Source organism: Myotis daubentonii, chromosome 11, assembly GCF_963259705.1.
Source record: "Myotis daubentonii chromosome 11, mMyoDau2.1, whole genome shotgun sequence".
Lineage (NCBI taxonomy): Eukaryota > Metazoa > Chordata > Mammalia > Chiroptera > Vespertilionidae > Myotis > Myotis daubentonii.
The window spans coordinates 72,107,441-72,122,509 of record NC_081850.1 but is presented as its reverse complement, the minus strand read 5'-3'; the positions used below and the strand labels follow the sequence as shown (position 1 = coordinate 72,122,509).

General features: G+C 56.9%; 1 protein-coding gene across 5 annotated transcripts in view; it reads right to left on the bottom strand.

Moving 5' to 3' along the window:
* The window catches only part of WHRN (whirlin), a 65,101-nt gene that overhangs the window by 3,409 nt on the left and 46,623 nt on the right, over nucleotides 1–15,069 (bottom strand). For 2 of the 5 annotated variants that reach the window (XM_059657875.1, XM_059657876.1), the window contains exons 7-10: nucleotides 14,634–14,843; nucleotides 11,392–11,424; nucleotides 2,360–2,431; nucleotides 580–1,093 (exon numbers count right to left, since the gene is read on the bottom strand). In XM_059657875.1, coding sequence (XP_059513858.1) covers nucleotides 580–1,093; nucleotides 2,360–2,431; nucleotides 11,392–11,424; nucleotides 14,634–14,843 — 829 coding nt within the window. The remainder of the gene's footprint in view (nucleotides 1–579; nucleotides 1,094–2,359; nucleotides 2,432–11,391; nucleotides 11,425–14,633; nucleotides 14,844–15,069) is intronic. The other 3 variants (XM_059657877.1, XM_059657878.1, XM_059657879.1) reach the window with 2 other exon arrangements.

The window sequence follows — 15,069 nt, the reverse complement described above, 5'->3', positions numbered from 1 at the left end:
CATCCCTCTGGCCACAGCCTAGGGCTGGCTTCCTGGGTTCCTGGTAGGTCCATCCTGCACTCTGACCCTGCAGCCCCAAGTCAGGAGACCTCCAGCGGCCCACCGTCCCTCAGCACCTTCTCCGTGCCAAGTTCTGGGGGACAAAGATTGCAGGAGCCACCCCTGCCCTCAACAAGCTCAGTCTCTGGGGAGGCTGGTAGGTGAATGCAAGGTTGGAGGCTCAGGAGGGGGAGCCCCGCCCGCACAGCAGCCGGGCAGGGCTGTCACTGCCACCTCCATTCGAGGATGGGGAAGCGGCTCAGAGAGGCACAGTAGCGGGCCCACAGTCACACAGCTGGTACACGGCAGAGCCAGGACTCACACTCGTGTGTCTGACTCCAAAGCTCCTCAGTGTGGGCACAGGACCCTGTTCCCCAGCCACCCTCTCCCTGGGGGGAACACCGGGACTAGGAGACCCCTCGCTGGGTGAGCACCTGTTCACCTTCACTGTGCAGGTGGGCAGATCAACCCAGAGAGGACGAACCCCCAAGATCACACAGCAGCCCCGGAGCCCAGCCCCCAGTGCCTGCTGGTACTCACTGCGAGCCTGGGGCAGCGCCCTCACTTCGTTCACGTCGGGCTCGCTGTCCGGGCGGTGCACCTCCACCATGACGTAGTGCTGGTTTGTGCCTGTCTGGTCTGGGCGCCCCGAGGGGGAGGGTGGTGGGAGGCAGCCCCCAGCCAGCGTGGTCTCTGCGGGGGGACTTCTCAGGTGCGGGGGTGACTGGACCCGTGGGAAGGGACCAATGGGGTGCTGGTTGACCAGGGCCAGATGGGCATCCAGCGGCCGCTTGGAGCCAGGGTTGGCAGGGGAGATGGAGGCGTAGATGGGGGAGGAGGGCGAGTCCTGCGCTGAGGGGGCCTCTGGGGTGGGTGCGGTGCCAGCCGGCGGGCTGCGGTTCTGCGGAGCCGAGAAGACGATGCCCGAGTGGGAAGAGGCGGAGGAAGGTGGCTTTTGGTCCTGACTTCCGAGCTTCTTCGGCTGGGCGAGGGGTGGTGGGGGAGGAGGCAGCTTGTAGCCAGGCAGCCCCTCGGCCGTGGACTTGACTTCATCCTGCCAAAAGACCCAGCAGGAGTAGAAGGAGTCAGAGCCCATTGTGGCTGGAAGAGGGGAGATCGGACAGCAGAGTGGGCCCGGCCCGGCTGGAATTCCGTCCCAGCTCTATCAGCTCTTGGCCACACTGCGCTGAATAATGCAACACCGAGTGGAAAACTTCTCCCAGCATCTCGGCAGCTGATAAGCCTGGAGATCCTGGCTGCGTCTCTGGGGACGGCACCGTTACCTTTGGGAATTGAAGCCCTTGGCATCAGCCAGGGCTTGTCACAGGGAACGAGACATAATTAAAGCCGGGATGCAGAGGATGGAAAAACAATAAAGGCATTTCTCTGGCTTTTCTTTTTAGGAGATTGTTGTAGCAACTAGAGACGGGAGGTGTGACAGGACTGGAGGCAGCGGGTGTGGACAGGAGGAAGGCAGACAGGGGCTGGGGTGCTGTGTGGCCCGGGGCGCGGCACTGCACCTCTCTGAGTGCACCCGGGGGCAGTGGGGGAAGCCACCTGCCGGCAGAGCTGTGGGGTGTGAGGGGGGAGGCGGAGAAGGGGTTAGCAAGGGGCCTGCCGCCCAGCAGGTGCTGGGTGAGTGGCAGCTACGGATACTGTCATTACCCTTCCCCTCCGCCTGTGCCAATATCCGACACTACAGCTCTACGGCAGCGCGGGCCCTGTTCCAGAAACTTTCCCTAAAGTAGCTAGTTTGCCTGTTGCCGCGGACTTACGGGTGAGGCACACTCTTCTTACCCTCATTTTACAGGTGGGAAAACTGAGGCACAGAGCGGCCGAGAAACTTGCCTGGAGTCACTCAGTCAGTGGCAGAGGTGGTATGTGAACCCAGGCAGTCTGGCTCCAGAGCCCAAGCCATTCGAGAGTTATTTGGGTCAGAATCACAAAGTGATCTCGCCTGCTGCTGTGTGCACCTGGGCCAAAGGTCATGTTCAAGTTCCATTTCCATCCCAGTCACAGGACCTCTTCAGGGCGTTCTGCCATGCGCTCCATGTTTCAGGGTTTGCTATGCGAATGTTCAGACAAAGTGACACCAACTGGGGAAGCGAACAGCCTGACAGCCCCACCTAAAACGCCTGGAAGGAGCCGTTCCGGTGGCGCTAGAGAGAGGGGAGGGACACACTGTGCACAGGCCTGGGACTGCATCTGAACAGCCCAGTCCTCTGTCCTCTCCCGCTGGCTTTTACCAAGAAGCCGGCCCCCAGGGCCCACACAGACGATGGAGGGCAAAACACAAGGAAAGGGCCAGGGAGCCTCTTACCAGGGAAACATCTGGGAGGGCGTTCATATTGCCCTGGACGGCCTGGCCCGTTTCCTCCAGGTCCAGAGTGTTCTAGAAATGGAGGAGGAAACAATGTGAGCAGACATAAACCAAGGGGGGAAACCAGTTTGCTCTCTAGACTCCAGGTCTATGGCCCCTACGCCACCTGCACGTGGTTTATGTGACTCCTGACGGTCCCACTCCGCTGGAATTTATTTTATGCATTAAAATTAATGTCAGTTTCCTTGCTAGTCATTTTAAAAGCAATTTTCCTTTGAGACTCACTCTTTCCAGGCCTCTTGGAACAACCTGGAGATGCTGTGGGGTGGCTCTGACCTTTACTGGGAATTCCTGAAGCTCGGTGCTGCTCAATACCCTCAGCGCCTCCAAACCAAGGCTGCTCTCTGCTGCTCCCTTACAACCCCAGGCAGGTGTGCAAGTGGCAAGATGCGAATGAGAGGCGGATGGGGAAAGTCAGTCTCTTCTTCTTCTTCTTCTTCTTCTTCTTCTTCTTCTTCTTCTTCTTCTTCTCTCTCTCTCTCTCTCTCTCTCTCTCTCTCTCTCCCCCCCCCCCCCGCCACTCATCCATCCCTCCCTCTCTCCCTCCCTCCCTCTTCTAATTTTAATGGTTCCAACAGCGGGGAGGGGGGAGGGGAGGATGGTTAAGGTTTCAATGGATGTTATTTGGCAAAAATGCCCATTTCCTCCTTCCTTCCCTAACTCACCAGAAGAAGCCTCATGCTCTCAAGTGACACTGAGCTGCCGAAAGGCCATCTCTGGGCCTTTTTCGGGAGGCCAACCAGTGCTCCTCTCTAAACTGGGCTCTCCTGAGGGCTCTAGGAGCCGTTTCTCCACCCCACAGAACCGAAGATGGCAAAGCCTCCATGACCAACTCCTAGCTCAAGTCTCAAGTGCAGAGATCAATACTGACCCAGTCATCTCAGTGCTCCATACAGACAGGGCCTGGGACACAGAGGAGGTTAGACATGACCCCTGGCTTCAGCTGCTTAAAGACAGTGGGGTTGACACAAGCAAGCACAGAGGACACTGTGCACAGAGTGAGGAAGCACAGGCATATAATGCAGCGGGGGAGGGGTTATCAGGGAAGGCTTCCTGGAGGAGTGAGCACGGATGAAAGCTGAGTCTTGTGGGTAAGCTGGGCAAAGGAGGGAAAGAGGGGTGTTTCAGAGGGTAGGTCATACATAAAGCAGAAAAGTAGAAGATTTTTGAGAATCTTCCAGCAGTTCCACATGAGTCAAGCATGGAGTTACTTGGACCTGAGGGCAGTGGGTTGCCGGGGAGACACAGGTCAAGTTTGCCTTCTGCGAAGTTCCCCTTTGCACGATTTCTCTCAAGCCACACTAGAACAATGCAGGCACGTCGGGCCTCCATACAGCTCTTTCTTCTGCTTGGAACGTTCTTCATGCTCAACTCGCTCACCTCCTTTAAGACCTTACTGAAGTACCACCTCCCACCGGAAACCACAAGCCCCACCCGACCCTGCTTTATTTTTCTCCTTTGCACGGATCACTATTCTTCACCCACAGCCAAGATGTAATCTTTGAAACACAAATCAGATAATGTCCCTCCCAGCTCATAACCCTTCAGGCCTTTCCTTCCTACTTGGAGGAAATTCCAAACTCTGTACTCATCCTGCTACTCCTCCTGCCAACCGGATGGAATGGTTCTGCCTCAGGGCCTTTGCACTCACTGCTCCCTCTGCCCACAGGGCTACTGGCTCTTCCCTTACTTCATTTAGTTCTGACTCAGCGAGGCCTTCCTGGACCAGCCCTGTCTAAAACAGCATCCTGCCACCACCCCCCACCTGCCCCGCCCTCCCCGCTCCACACACACACACACACACACACACACACACACCCCACTCTAACCCTTGGCCCTGTTTTTCTATATAAGACTGAACACCACCTGATGTTATACTATTAATGTGCTTATTGTCAGTAGGATAAACACTCCTAAGAGGCAGGATTTGTAACTGCCTGGTCCCTACTCTGTCCTCAGTATTCAGGACAGTGGCTGCTTGATAAATATTTATTAAGCAAATTATTGAGTCCACAAGTGGACTGAGGAGGAAATGAATCAGTCAATCGCTCTGGCTGTCACGGGGAGGAGGCCTACACAGGCAGAGAATGGAGTGAGGTGGCTACCGCTCACCACGGGGGGCTGCACAGTGGCCTGGGTGAGGGTGAGGGCAATGGGAGGGGATGGAAGGCGCCCGACTCCACACCTAGGGCAGAGGCTGCTGGGTCATCCTCACGGACCCCCGTCTCCAGGGCTCCTCCCGAAGCCTTGAGCATTCTGGGTGGGCCAAGGGCACACGATCACGGAGGCCCATCATGGGAACCTGCTAATGGACAGGATGCTCGGCCCTCCCGGCTCTGAGCCTCTCACTCCCAGGGCTCCTCATCTGGTCCCATGATGCCTCTCGTGCAAACTCAGGCTGGAACGACCGCCCCATTTCCCAATAAAGCTGAGGCTCCCCTGACGGGCGCCTGCTCTCTCCAGCCCCGTCCCCTGCACACCGCCTCCCGGGAAGATGCTGCTGACGGCCTCAGTGACGCCAGGACAGCTGGGGGTTCCCCGGGAGGTGGAGTGATGAGGTTGCTCTCTCACCCACTGACTAGCGACACCGGCTCTGGCTTCTTTGAGATCACACCCAACTCTGCCGCTTCAGCTGACGGGTGGTGGGCAAGTCACTGAACTGCTCTGTGCCTCAATTTCCTCATCTGTAAAATTGGGTCTCAGCAATCCCTCCCTCATGGGGTTGATATAGTCACACCTACAAAAATGCTCAGAACAGAGCCTGGCACAATATACAAGGGGAGACGGCTGTTACACCACAAGTCTGAGATCTTGCAAATGAGCCTGAGAGACTGAATAGCTGCAGAACATGCCCTGGCCCCATAGGAACACCTCGGCGGAAAGGAAGCCGCAGCCTCGCACACAACCCCCTCCAAACGCCGACATGTAATGCGTCCAGTGCTCCCTGGAAACAGTCCAGCGGGCACCACCGCCAGCCACCGTTAAGGTGAATGGCGAGGTGGGGCTGGGTACATACATGCAGTGACTTCCCGAGGGTTGGCAGTCACAATCCTGACCTCGGCAGGAGACAGGAAGAGTGTCAGAAGCCTGGGACACGCCTACCGCAAAGACCAGAGGGGCCCCCAGCACCGTCCAATGCAGCATTGTCACCTGCGCCCAGATTCCACCTGCAGCCACGCTGGAGACTCAGGTGACAGTCCTGGTGGGACCGAGACACGGGATTCTCTCCTGTGCTGACACATTCGGAACTTGCAGCAGTTACTCGGTCACTCAACACGTATTTATCAGGCAGCCCTGACTTATGGAGAAGGCCCTGGAGATAAAAGATGAGTGGGCCCCTGTGTCCCCAACACCAAACAGAGGGCCGCACACACGGCAGCTGCTCCGGAATCCTTGTTCAGGATCCATGGCAGGGTTGGCAGTTGGAAAAGGGCCCGGGAGAGGGGGAAGGACCCAGAGCCTGAGAACAAGCATGTGTGCTGGACATACAGGGGAGGCGTGACTTTCTCTGAGAAGGAGATCAGAGAACTACAAACTGGAGGACCTACTGTGTGCCAGGCACTTCAGTTACTGGGCGCTTCACGTACGTGACCTCATTAGATTCCCAGTGTGAGACAGGCACTAAGATCTCCCCCAGCTCACATCTTCTAGAGCAGCCGTGGGCAAACTACGGCCCGCGGGCTGGATCCGGCCCGTTTGAAATGAATAAAACTAAAAAAAAAAAAAAAAGACCATACCCTTTTATGTAATGATGTTTACTTTGAATTTATATTAGTTCACACAAACACTCCATCCATGCTTTTGTTCCAGCCCTCCGGTCCAGTTTAAGAACCCATTGTGGCCCTCGAGTCAAAAAGTTTGCCCACCCCTGTTAGAGTCATACATCCAGAGAGGGCAGTGGCTTGTCCAAGGTCACACAGCCATTGTACAGAAGATCAGGTTTCTAACCCAGGCCAGGGGGACCCCAAAGCCCATGCAGCCGCTACCTGACCCAGAATTGGATAGGGCCCTGCTACTGTAGGAACTAGGGGGTCCCAGGAGTGGCTCTGTCTGGACCAAGAGAGAGCACAGCCATTGTTGGCCCCTGGTCTCAGCCATTCTCTGCTATTAATGGGATCCTGGAGCATGACTGAGGGCAGGGATGGAAGGCGGAAGGGGAGGGAGGAGCAGGACAAATGGCCAGCCCTGGGAGGGAGGCCTGAGTGGAGCAAATGGCAGACGGGTCGGAGCCCAGCCCTGCCAGACTCCATCTGCCGAATCCAGACGCTCAGGAGCCCCGAGTCCCCAAGCCATGTTCCTTGTGCATCTGAAATAGCTGCAGACAGCAGGCTAAGAGCCCGGGGATGCATCAGCAGAAATGCTTGGGGAAGAGGCTTTGAGAGCAGGATCAAGGTCAGAGCTCACAGGGAGTCGGCATGAGCATCTTGGCCACCCCTCCCTGACCCCCAGCTTCTTGGGGCCCCTTTTCTCCTGCACCCACTGAGGCCAGTGCCCAGCTGAAGGATCAGACCCAGAGGGATCTTTCGCCCATTCCAATCTGAGGTGCCTGAGGCTCAGAGAGGGAAGGCCACCTGCTCAAGGTCACACAGCAAGGATGGGACAGGAAGCTGAATCTTATTTCAGGTCTGACTGTTATCCAGACTGCTTCCCACAAGGGCCAGGATGCCCTCAGCACCTGCTGCCCCATCTCTTTCGGCCTCCAATCTGTGGCGGTTCCAAAAATTCTCTTTCTTTCAGAGAAAAAAACACCCAAAAACCTTAGTGTCTGAGTTGGCCCCGTCTGGGCCTGGATATCCCAGGAGTCTGGTTTGAAGGAACTTGGGGACAGGATGAAATGAAGTGATAAGGGCACTCCACTGTGCCAGCCTCTGCCAGGAGGACTCCGGATCCTGGAAATGGAGGTGTGCGTGGCCCAGGTGCCACCTCAGCAAGATGAGGCCCTCCCCTCGCCCCCCTTCCCTCCGGCCCAGTTCCCTGGTTTCTAGGCCTCCGTCCCCCATTACAATGGGGGGCTCTTATATAAAGGTGCTATTTTCAGCCCTTTGTTCTTCACGCTGCTTTACTCTGATGCCAGGACCACAGGCTCCCCCCACGTCTGCCCCAAATGCACAGGGAGAGGCCTGAGGCGGGTGGAAAAGCTGAGCACTAAGTCACAAAGGCTTCTCAAGGTCACAGGGGGACGAGAGGGAGGAGTGAGAGTAAGAGAAGAAGGAGCCCGGCGGGTGTGGCTCAGTGGTTATGTGTCAACCAACCCATGATGCCCCAGGTTGGTCAGGGCCCCCATCCCAGGCTCTCACACCACCTTCCACCACTCGGAGTGTGAATTCTGTAGATGATTTGAGGCTGCCTCCCCAGTGGACGTGCTGAGCTTCAGGAGGGCAGGCGCGGTGTCTTGCTCACGGCTACAGTGCCCGGCTCAGTCTGGCATGCAGGAGGCGCTCACGGAAGCCTGCTGAGTGAGTGAGTGAGTGAGTGAGTGAGTGAGTAGATGGGTTTCTTCTGCTCTCCCTGGGGTCTGAGACAGGCCTGAGCGTCTCCACCCTCCTTTGGCCTGGCCGAGGAGGGGCATGGAGGCCATGAGCAAGGAGGCTGATGCAGCAAGAGGCTGACAACCACCCCTGCACCCCCTTCTCACCTTCCTGCAGGGGGAGAAGGGCAGTAAGGTCTTTAGAGGCAGGGGCTCACCCTCGCATCCTTAGGCAGGTCCAGGGAGCTCCTTCCAGGCAGAGAGGCTGGGCATGCAAAACCTCCCAAATCCAGGTGAAAAGGGGCTGTGGTTAAGGCTGGGGCAAGTCCCAGCTGCGCCCCACACTCCCAGTGGCATCTGCTCCATGTGTACCAGGCTGGCCGTGACCTCTATAACCCTTTTCCTCTGCAGTGCCCTTTGCCAGCCTTTAGAGTAGCAATAAAGTCAACTTCCATGAACTCCACGCCTGCAAGACCACGCCTGATCTCACTGAATCCTCAGGACACCCACAGAGAGCTGGGCTTTCAGCCGAGTACACAGATGTGGACACTGAGGCTCCCAAAGCTGACGCCACCTGCCCCAGGTGACGCGGCTACTAGTCAGGAGAGTCACGTGTGGGATTGCAGATCCCACGCACTGAAGGCCTCCGCCGGCCTGCTTGCACGAGATGAATTCGGAACTGCCGGGCAGGCCGCCGTGCTTGCGCTCGGCTCTGCAGGCCGCCTCCTTCATGGGAGAGGAATGATATTGTTCGGAGGCAGCAGAAATTCCCAGGGCTGCGTCTCTATTAGGCACATGGGAAATAAACACAATCTGTCGCTGGGGGAGGGCTGCATCTGATTTCCATTGATCGACTGCGTGTGGTTGAGGGAAAGGCTGCAGAAGGAGCCACGTCTGACCTGGGATTGATCAGCGGGCAGCATGAGCCAGGGGATTCGGGCAGAATGGAAACTGGCTCCATTTGGAGCAACCGTCTGGGGCATCTGGGTCACCGGTAGCCAGTCGCCTGCCACCCTGCCTGTCCGTGTGCCAGGCAAAGGACATTTTCCTATGACAAGGGAGGAGTGTTTGGGAGGCCGGAATGTTAGAAGAGAATCCTGAGTGGCGGGAGTGCGGTTTCATTTCAGCTTCTGCTCCACATTTCCTGGGCTCCCACTCTGTGCCAGGCCCTGGGCTGGCCCTGGGGACACCGACAGGAGAAAGATGTGGTCCCTGCCTGCACTCCACCAGCTCTCCCTGCTTACCTGGGGAGACAAACTCCGGAAGAGGCCAAAGCACCTGACAGGCATATTAATGGAGGTATTAGTGTGAGCTCCATGAGGTCAGGGATTTGGGCCGTAAGAAAGAAATGTTTTAGGCAATTGTTCATCCAAATTGGAGGGTTGTTTGTTACTCAGCATCGCTTCAGCCAGAGCTCACGAATACATGGCATTGTTGCAGACCAGGGCCTGGCACTTACTCAGTGGTGAGTACACATCATTTTTCAGGCTCAGTCTCTGGAGTAATGCTGCAGCCCTCGTCCGAATGCACAGAGACGTGGTGGGAATACAGGGTTGCCATTCCTTTCTGTGCCTCCCCTCGAGTGTTTCCCAGCATCTCCCCACAGAGGGAGGAATCTGAGATAGAGGAGCCTGGGGTGGGGGTGTCTGCCTTGGTCAAATAGATGGGAAGACTGAGGCCGGCAGTGGGTAAAGGGCACACTGCATGGTAGGGACACAGCAGAGGGGCTGTGGGGCTCCTGGCACCCAGGATGGGGCTCGTGCTCTGTACTCCTGCAGGAGGACTTCCAGGAGGAGGCGTTTCTGTCCTGTGGCTCCGAACACAGGCAGCAGGAGGTGCCCAGGCCAAGCCCTGCCGTGTGTGGAAGGAGGGGGTTCCCAGGAGACACCAAGGCCAGGACTAGCCAGGCAGCAGGAAGAGCTGGTGCCTGCAGAGCTCGTCATCACACCCCTTAGCAGCTCAGGCTGCACAACCTCCCAGGCCCTTCCCGGGACTGAACCTGTTCTTGGTACACACCCACCCTCGTCTATTCTCAGCGATCAGAGGCATCTGTTCAAGCTAAGCCAGACCATGTCAGCCTGGCTCTAACCTGCCAGTGGCTCCCATCTCAGAGTCAAAGTCAACGTCCAGTCCTCAGCACCGATCTGCTACGCCCTTCCCTGCATGCACCCTGCTCCAACCGCACGGCCCCCTGGACTTTGCTCAGACACTCCAGGCCCGCTCCTGCCTCAGGGAACACCCGCTGTTCCCTCTGTTTGGAGTGCTCTTCCCAGCAGTGGGCGATGGGCATGGATATCTCCCCCACCCCTTCCCCGTCGGTACTCAGGTGCCACTTTCTGATCACCCAACCCCATCCCAAATCCCCTTCCTGCTTTATTTCTCTGCTTAGCACGTTTACCACTTATACTGAGCATTTCAGTGGTTTATCTCGCTTACACCCCAGCATGACCCCAAATTCCACTGTGGAAAGGATTTCTTTGCTGTTCGTACTATATTCCAGCACCTAGAACTGTGTATAGCACACAGTGAGCACCCAGTCAGCACTGTTAACAGAACAGAGGAAGAGAAGGAGGGAGGGAGGGAGGGAGGAGAGACAGACTGACCGACAGACAGATGGATAATGTTAACAAGCAGCTGGTGGGCTCCTCCAGGGAGGCATCACAGCCATGCCACAGGGGTTAACAGCAGCAGCTCAGAGGCCAGCAGGCCCGGGGTGCATCCTGACTCTACCACTCGCTGGCTGAGCAACACTGAGCAGCATGGAGCAAGCTGCTTCTCCTCTCTGAGTTTCTCTGTAAAATGGAGATCGTAGCAGTGTCTACTAGTTACTGGGAGGGTCAAAGAAGATATGATTGGAAAGCATGATGCCAGTGCCATGGCGAACTCTCAACAAATGCCAGCTGCTATTATTAAGAAAGGCCCCAAGTATGGGCCAGGCTCTGTGCTAAGCACCAGGGATACAGTCGCCACCTTCAAGCAGCCCAAGGTCAAGGTGGGTAACAGGCCCGGCTGGTACCGATTATTAGAATATAATGAGACGAGAGCCAAGACAAAGGGAAGTCGAGGGTGCCGGAGGAGCCAGAGGCCAAAAGTCTGGAGAGAATCAGGGAAGTCTACTCGGAAGAAGTGGCAGGTGAACTAAGGGCCAAAGGACACACAGGAGGCAGCCAGACCATGTAAAGTGGGAAGAACATCCGGGCCGACAGAGTGACCTATGAAGGGCCAAGAGGCCTCTCCACAGCTGCACAGCACAGAAATGACACCCTCACTCTACACATCCCCAACCCGAGCTCAGAGAGGTGACACCACTTCCCGCGGTCACACAGCAAGGAACGGCAGAGCCCGAGGAAACCTGGGGGGAGAGCGTGAGCACCACGAAGAACCGCAGAGCCCTCCGCGGCTGAGTGCAGACATAAGGGGGTGGCAGGCGGGAAGGGCCACAGCCCCTCTACCTCTGCCCCAACTAAGGGACTCCCCAAGCCCCACCCAGCCGAATGGACGGTACCTCCATCAGGTCTATAAGCCACAGCAGCCGCTCCTGGGGAGAAAGGATGGGCAAAAGGCAAAAAGAAAAATACATCAAATAAATATTAGGGATGGGGTGGGCACAGAAAAACCCCCAAACCCGTGCAGGCATGCACACACACACACACACACAGGAAAAATAAACACAATTCTCTTTTTTTACTTCGAAGGCTTTGGTCAGAGGTAATGGAAGGATGGGGAAGAAAAGGCCCTGTTGCTACGTTCATTCTAACTGCCTGCATGAAGGAAACCTCACTGCTCTGCAGAAATGACACTCGTCCTGGAGAAGGACCTTCAGGAGATGGTCATTCACCTTGGGGCAATCCTGAGACTCTCCAGCAGGTGGCGCTGCGGTCATTACTCCCATTTGGCAGATGGGGGAAAAAAAAACAAAAAACGGAGGCTCGAGAAGGGATGTGACTTGTTCAAGGTCACACCTGCTAATGAGAGGAAGAGCCTGAAGGAGGACCCTGTTCAGAAGGCTTGATCAGGGGAAACCTGGATTTCCAGGAGGCTGACGCCTGTGCAGCAGGAAAGCTCAGAGTCTGAGAAAAGGAGCCTGGCTGTGCATGTGGAGGGCCCTGGGTGGGATGCAGATTAGAAAGGGTGTGGCAGATGCCCAGCCCAGCGCTTTCCAGAAGCCTCCCTGTGTCTGCAAGGCCCTGGGTGCAAATCCTCAGGGGAGGGGGGGTCTGCCCTGCCAGGTTGGGAAAGGACGGAAAGAACCGAGGCTTCACCTGCCCTGGGCTGTGGGCAGCATCTCTGGGTGCTGGCACTAGCAGGGAGGTGCTCATCATTGCATCCTCCAACAGCTGGGAAAGCAGCTCCAATGCAAGGGGAGAAACCGAGGCACTGAGGGGTGAAGTGACCTTTCCACGCTGCCTCTCCTGCCTGGGGAATCTTCCTTTAGAATCCACCTCTGAACCTGGCGGTGCGGCTCCGTGGTTCAGCATCGAACCATGAACCAAGAGGTCCCCAGCTCCATTCTGGTCAGGGCACGTGCCCAGGTTGCAGGCTTGATCCCCAGGAGGGGGTGTGCAGGAGGCAGCCAATCGATGTCCCTCTCATCTATGTTTCTATCTCTCTATCCCTCTCCCTTCCTCTCTCTAAGCTCTAATTAAAAAAGAAAAAAAAATAATAAAGAAGAATCCGTCTCTGAGAGCTCACTCTGGCGTTGGTTAGTCCTAATCTGACATGCATGTGCTATCTGGTGGGACACAGACTTCCATAGCTACTCACATCTGAAGCTTGGGGACCCCTTCCATCCATTCCCCCAAAGCTTCCTGCTCCAAGTCATCCCATGGCCTTTCTGAACTCAGCCTTCCCCAGGGTGCTCCAATCTGCAGGGTCTCTCTAGCAGGGCAGGGTGAACTGCCACACCTGTGGCTTAGACTGGCCACAGGCAGCACTTTTCTGGGCTGGGACAGCCAATGCTGAGCTGGGGCTGGGACCCCCTGCCCAAAGCCCTTCCCGGGCATAATAGTCACCCTGGCTCCTCTGAGTCCCGCAGCCTAATCTTCCCTCAGGGCCTCGGGCTACTGTGGCCAGCACCAGCAACAACGTCAGACCATTTTACACATGGGAAACTGAGGCCCAGAGAAACCACGGCTAAACCTAAATCTTCTGCCTCTCAGGCTAGAACACACCCCATCCCAGCACCCCAGAATTGGAGCCTGCAATCCCCCCGACCTCGGGTTTTACAGCAGTGACTCGGTACCCTGCAGCCTCATGTGGCCATCAGGGCACATCAGAGAGTGTACACAGGTGGGGACAGCTCCTCCCTGCCCCAGAGTGACCTGCTCATCCCAAAGCATGATATTGTCTCCCCCACAGCCACATCCAGAGCTTACAGGAATGCACAGCAGCTTCCGGGGTCACCCCAGGAAGGGATAAGGAGCCCTGGGGATAAAGGTGGCTCAGTGGTAGGGGTAGGAGGCAAAGGAGTAAAAGTTCACCCAGAGCTTTAAAAAAAAATAAATAAATAAAGCCAGGCTGAGCTGGGAGCTGGGATCTGCAAGGGGAAGGTATGCCCGCTGCAGGCTGTTTCCCGGTGGCTGCAGGCCCCTCTGTGCCCACTAACCACCTGTGTCCACAGCCCTGCACATCACTGCACCCTCAGAGCTCCAGCTCCTGCAGCAGGACAACGTCCCAAGTCTAATTAAGACTCTACTGCGAGAGTTGCCATTTCGCCATCTGGGAACAATATGCTGAGGCAACTCAACCATCCCTCCCTTTTCACGGGGAGTGGTGAGGAGTGATCCAGGCAGGAAAGGAGAATATGGAGCCCAGTCAGATCTCCCAGCCTCCCTCCCGGTTCTCCCGCTCACCCGGACAGGGACAGCAATGATGGGATTTTTCCTGTAGGGACGGCAATCCATTTCCTCTGCCCCTTCCTTGCTAGGCCCCCTGGAATTAATTTGCCTCCGAGCATCCTGAGGGCAGAACCACGCCCCAAGATGGACCACATGCTCTTGGGGGGAGAGGGGGGTTGGACAGTGTAGGAGAAAACCAGGCTGGGTGCGGGCTTCATGACAAGAGGGCGTGTCGGGGAAAAGCCAAATCACCACGCCTCTTCTGCTGTGAGCACCCCCCTCAGTTTCTCATGGAGCCTCCCTCCGATTATCATCATTTTTCCCACCTGTCTCATTAGCTTTGATCTTTTCTTTCTCCCCCAGCCCAACCCCCCGCCCCCGCCCCAGACTGTGAGCCCCATGAGCCAGGGCCATATCTCTTCTCACCTAGAGCCCGAGCTTGGCACGCAGCAGGCCCTCCACCATTATGAGGTTTTTACAGGTGCAGAAACTGAGGCTCAGAAAGGCAGGCAGAGAGCTGGCAAGTGGTGGTGCTAGGATCTGAACCCGATGGTCTCACTCCAAAGCCAGGACAGTCGCCCCTCAGTATCCGTGGGGGACTGGTTTCAGGACCCACATGGGTACCAAATCCTTGGATGTTCAAGTCCCTTCTGTGAGAGGGCGCAGCACTGCACACAGGCTTACGACAGAGCGCGCCCGGCATCCCTTCATTCACACGCATGCAGCCTAGCGCCCGATGCACGGCAGGTTCAAGTTTTGCATTTGGGGGCTTTTTAGGGTTTCTTTTTCCAAATTAGTCCCAATCCATGGCCGGCTGAGTCCACAGATGGGAAACCCATGGATACTGAGGGCTGACTGTCTCTTTACTTTCCCTCTGGCCACTGTGCGGGGACGGGGCAGGGACACTCACCCTGGCCGAGCTGACGGTGGTGGAGGTGCCGTGGCTGCCGGTGGACGAGCCTGTGTCACTGTAGGAGACCATGGAGTAGGTGTCACCGGGCCCAGGGCCGGGGGGCTGCCGCGCCTTCATCGACTCGATCTCCCTCCTCAGCACCAGGTGATCAAAGCGGTCCAGGTCTTGGGGGGAAATGGTGCCTCTCACCTCAGAGAGGAGTGAGAACTGGAGGCAGGGACAAGTGGGGCACTCAGCAGGGAGCCCCACCAGCAGGTGGGATGGCTCCTGCAGTGACCTGCAGGCCACCCTGACTACTGGCCTCCCCTCCTCAACCCTCAGTGGCTCCCCACTGCCCTCAGGAGAAAGTCCAGCACCTTGGCCCGGATGCTGGGCCAGCACCCTCCGGCTCCTCCTCCCTGGCACCTTAGAGGCATGACTGCAGCAACCGGAA